The sequence below is a fragment of the Pterocles gutturalis genome, unplaced genomic scaffold, assembly GCF_000699245.1.
Source record: "Pterocles gutturalis isolate BGI_N339 unplaced genomic scaffold, ASM69924v1 scaffold11374, whole genome shotgun sequence".
Classification (NCBI taxonomy): Eukaryota; Metazoa; Chordata; class Aves; order Pterocliformes; family Pteroclidae; genus Pterocles; species Pterocles gutturalis.
The window spans coordinates 1-5,277 of NW_010135797.1; the positions used below are offsets into that span (position 1 = coordinate 1).

The 5,277-nt window shown below is 36.8% G+C and overlaps 1 protein-coding gene across 1 annotated transcript; it reads right to left on the reverse strand.

Annotated features, from left to right (window-relative positions):
- Window positions 1-55: 55 nt before the first annotated feature.
- Window positions 56-5,178, reverse strand: LOC104468043 (pseudouridylate synthase 7 homolog; the record flags this gene model as incomplete). The annotated part of the gene is made up of 7 exons (XM_010082045.1): window positions 56-174; window positions 994-1,120; window positions 1,968-2,128; window positions 2,554-2,615; window positions 2,922-3,047; window positions 3,282-3,410; window positions 5,096-5,178. Coding segments are annotated over 7 exons (807 nt in total), but the record flags the coding sequence as incomplete, so codon positions are not given.
- Between the last annotated feature and the right edge of the window lie 99 nt (window positions 5,179-5,277).

A 5,277-nucleotide genomic window follows, 5' to 3' on the forward strand; every position in this document is an offset into this window, starting at 1 on the left:
TTAAGCAGTCTTTAACCCACGACACAGACTTACATTTCCACAGTAAGTACATAAGTTAACAGTCAGACTTACTTTTATGCTTTGGATAAATAACATCAAACCCAGGCAACGGCATCACTACATCATGGATAGTGTAGTTATCAACGTCTTCTTCTTCGATATGAACAGCTGTGGCTACAATCAGGACAGAAAACTGAAGAGTTACCAGTATGGATGCCTGTGACAGTTAACATTAGCTAAATTTAAAATGAACCATTTGATTGAAACAAGCCTACTCTGAGAGGGATAACAACTGTGTTTTACCTCCACTTAATAGACAACCTTTCCAAGAAAAGAAGTAACAGTCTTAAAGATTGTCACAATCACCGGCAGAATCACAGCCTGGTCTCTGGAGACTTTTAAAGCTGAATGACGTAAGGACTGCAAGATTGTCACAATCACTGGCAGAATCACAGCCTGGTCTCTGGGGACTTTTAAAGCTGAATGACGTAAGGACTGCTAGATGAACAGACCCTTACCAGGCATAAGGCACACATGAAGGAGAAATACTGTGGATATTCTCACTCCAGGGAAATGCCAAAGCAAATTCAAGGGAAGAAAGTTTTAACTGAGTGGAGCCTCTGCTTTACAATATACTAATGCAAACAAAAACTTAGGTGGTTGAAACACTCATAACATCTTTCTGTAGTTCTCCATAGCTCAACAATGTTTTGAGTTCATTCTAGAGAAGATCAGTCCTTCAAAATCTCTCTTTTCCCTGTCCAGCTTTGGAAAAACAAGCAAATCAACAGCTCATGGAAGCTTAACACCTTAACTTCTGATTCCCTGCAAAATCTGACTAAAACTGGCCAATGGATTCAAAAATCACTTGACCAAAATGGGTGAGAGGGAAAATAAAATTTGTAAGCAGTATTACATAAACAGATGTGTGCCTTATTTTCTTAGGAATTTGAGTTACAGAGCATCACTGGCTTTTTGTTTGTCTGGTTTTACCTCCTTTAAGTATGAGATCTCCTGGTACAGCTCTAAGCCCATATTCTTCTATTCTCTTGCTCACCATATTATTCCATACATAACTCTGGTAGCTATGAATATACATTAAACGATTATTTCTTGGTATCTAGAGGTAAAGAAAAAAAAAGTGAAACATTAGAAAGATGTATTTTTAGTTTTTTCCTCTGTCATAACCAAAAAGGCATATATTTGAAATGTTACCTTCTCCAGCAAGAAGACTAACAGAACTTCTTGGCATACAGATTTTATTTTCTTTTCATTATTTGGGAAAAGGGTATGGGAAAAACTAATGCTTTCAGACATTTGAAGTCCGCACGAAAAAACCCTGTGCTTAAATTAAAAAAAAACAGCTCATCAAACACATGGGGCTGTTATAAAACACTGAATTCATACTCAAGCTCCTGAAATCTTAAGTAAACTCTGTAGATGTGAACGCACAGTGTTATTCTAATTATCTTCTTCATAAACAAGAAATTATTCCTGGGCTCCTACAATGGGCCCAGTAGTTTGCTGGTGATGAGGTGTGTTCTCCAAAGACTTGATCTTGATTACATCACTTGAAACTGACAGTGAATCCACCACCTCTATGCCAAGCTGATTCATTAGCACACTATCAATTTGTTATATACTTTTAAAGCAACAGAAAAACTGTGATACTCAACTTTTGCACAATTCTCAGATCTGTATTATACATGGTTACTAAGTACAACTGCATTGCTTCCAACATACCAGAGAGTTTGTTGTATAAATTGGAAAGCTCATTATGCAGACATTAATTACAGGTATCATCAGTTACCACGCAGCAGTATTTCAAGCAAAAGGCAGGATAATTGTAAAGATTTTACACTTAACCTTCTACTCATCAAGCATCTATGAGTCTATTTCAAATTAATCACAATACCATCAAAAGAATGTTTACTCTAGTAAATATCCCACAGCACTTTTACACTCACTATGCCAAATGCAGAGATTATGTTCTTCATTCCATACTTTAAGAGTCCACGTAGAAGCTGTCCTTCCACGCACCTTTTTACAGGTAGTTTCTTGAGGGCTGCTGCTGGATCTTTAGTCTTTGCCCATTCTTCTCTGCATTTTACTAAGTATCCCTTTTCAGCTAGAACAAGGACGTAAAATAAAAATCTTTTCAGTACACACCAAACAAGCACCCTTCTTGCCTTTTGTTAAAACAGATGAAAAATTAAAGTTTCAGTCACAGTAATTACACAGATCAACAGAATCACAGAATAGTTGAGGTTGGAAGGTTTCACGGCGAGTCTGAGCAGACTCTTGTGCATAAGTATTCAGGTCCCTTTTCATCCCCACTGCAAGATACTGCACAGCAAGGAAACTCAAGCAGAAACGCAGAATCTGAAGACTGCTTCTCCATTGCTAAACTGGCTGAAGTTTAGCACATGCAAAGCTGTCCTCACAAACATCCTTTCAAATTAAAAGAATCAAAATCTGAAAGTGTTTTTTTCTGAACATACAATTCATGGAGGAGAGGCAGAAACACTTGATGTATCATTTTTCAGTCCTTACCTCCTGGCCGTGGTTTTAATATCAAATCCATTACTTCATTCCAATTGTTCTGTAGAATAGCTCTAAGATTCAAACAGTAAAGTTTATTAAGAACTGACTAAATATACTTTAAGGACATTTAGCCATCTTATCCAAAAAAAAGAAGTATTAGTGTTTAGATTTATGCAATATTAAAAATAGTGGTATTATGCAAGATACCTGCTGAAGCAAGTTTAGAAACAAGTTCTTTCTTGAATCTAAAGTTAAAACTGGCATATGCAATATGTTAGAAAAACATTCCCAAAAATACATTAAAAGTTATACAGGGATAAAAATAAAATTAAAAAAAAAAAAAAGAACAAAGGGAAAGGGATGAAAAGAACACATACCTGCCAATTTGATACGTAGGAACAGCTGTGGTTCCAAATCTTTGCATTCCATAGTAATTAATGAATCCAATTTCCCTGAGAGAGTGCATTGCTTGCTCTATCTGATCATCAGTTCCTGTTATGTTTCTAGCATTAAAAAAAAAGTTACAGACAGATTATTAAGAGCATACACTATTTTCTGATCTCCATAATATTAAAGCTCAACATCAACATTATATAGCACTTACCAAATTCAACAGATTCCTGATAAAAGAAGGACTTTTCTTATTTTTGTAACACAAGATGTACTGATATCCCTTTAACTAGTTAAAGGAGAAAAAAGGTCTAACAGAACTGTCTAAATACATAATAACATATTACCTGAGAACAACAGTGAAATGGTTCCCTTGCAGTTCACCTAATTTCAGTGGATGGTTCTTGTAACTGAAATTTCCTAATTTGAAATTCATCAAACATTTATTCAAATGAGCAAGTCTTTGTGCAGTGATTCTAAAAAGAAACAGACAACAGTGACCAACATATGCTTAGAAAATCAGCTAGTTAAGTGAGTTCAGAAGACCAATGAGTCCAGTTTCCTCAATTTTCTATTGTTCCCTTTTCAATGTATTTTAATGAAATATCTAAAAGGAAAGAACAGATTATTCTTAAGGCTACTTATACAAAAGAAAATGTGTACAGTGACAAAGACTGTTAGTACTGTCTTTTCCTGTCTGTTACAGTATGCACTCAACAAGAAGTATGTTGCAATATTGATGATGTATACTGTACCCCACAAGCTGAACTCTGCTTTATTTGACTAACTACACCATGAACACACTCCAGGTAGCAGAGTCATAAACCCAGAGTTAAGTAATTAGCCACTGTGTAAGCCTGGGGCAGATGAAGGAGTATGAAATCCAATCTGTCACTAATATCTGTCATTTTTGTTGCTAGTACTTCTGGAAGCATACCCTGTTCTTAACGTTACCAAGCCGTTCTTTGACACCTCTGCTAAAGTATATACCAGGATGGACAAGTTTATCAACTAGCATGGCCAGTGTACTCAGATCAGAGCAGAATGATAAAAGGTAATGTCTCTTCTCCTCTGCCATCCCTCCCCAAGGCTGCACAGGGGAGTCGGGTACTGTGGCACTGCTGAACAGACACCGCAGGTCAGCAGGCTTCCCCCCAGTCAATGCCTACCAAACACCAAAGCTCTTGGACACAACATTAAATGTGATCATGTTAAAAGTAAATCGAACAGCACCCCAGATGGCTACACCACAAATTTAGTTAATTGTCATCACTTTGCAAATTTGCCTTGCAGCAAGAATGTGGGGCTTCTCACGATTCACAAATTAATAATTCCTTTTATAAGTGCAAATATATGCACATGCAAACCACTGGGAGACAAAATATGAACAACTAAGCAGTGAACGCCCTCCTTTTAACAAGGATTTGATCAAATTTCTGGCTCTCAAACCTTGGAATTTATCCCTTGAAGAGTGTGGTTTTCAAAGAGTTATAAATAGTAGTCCAAGCAGAATATTCCAGCTAGCTAAACAGATAATATAATGTAATACATGACTGTGAGGCATCCATCATTCTCAGTTATGGATGTAACACTAATTTCAGGTGTCCAGAAACCATATAATTATCTTTGAATATGACACAATAAATTTTACTTTCTCTTAGTAGTGACTTATGGAAGTAGGTTAAGGCAGGAAAAATTCCTCGTAATTTTTTGCCTCTTTCAGCTACACACAGATGAGCAAAGGCTTAGCCCTCTCTGGAGCCCTTCAGAGAGTTCAGCAAGAAAGAAAATAGGATTCCAGCCAGAAGAAGGGGGAAACAAAAGTCAGGAAGGATAACGGGTCATATTTTTCACCATGTCATTCTGTTTTTCTGCTGTTGCATGGGAGCCATGCAGCGTAAGACCACGCAGGCAATTTGGCCCATTGCTTCAGACAAGTACATGTCTCCAGCCTATGACTCGGAACACCACTGACTGAAAAGACTAGTGATCACCATGGAATAAAAAAAGGATGATAGCATCTTCATTAATGTATGTGGTCTGCAAGATCAGGACCTGAATCTGCAATCTGTGTCACATGCACATTGAGTCTTCAAGGTATTCAGTGAGATATCAAGCTATCACAGTAGGAGTGCAAATACTCCAGTATACTTTCACTTACCGAAGAACAGCGATCTCTTGAACTGTTATAGCCCTTTTATCTTTAGTTCCCATGTAGGAAAATATGTTTGGCTTCACTCTTAAAAGGAACAGTAACAGATATTATGTATATTAAAACAGCCGCAGACCGAACATAATTTTCAGCACAATTACCTAGAATTATTAATATTTTATATTAAAAAA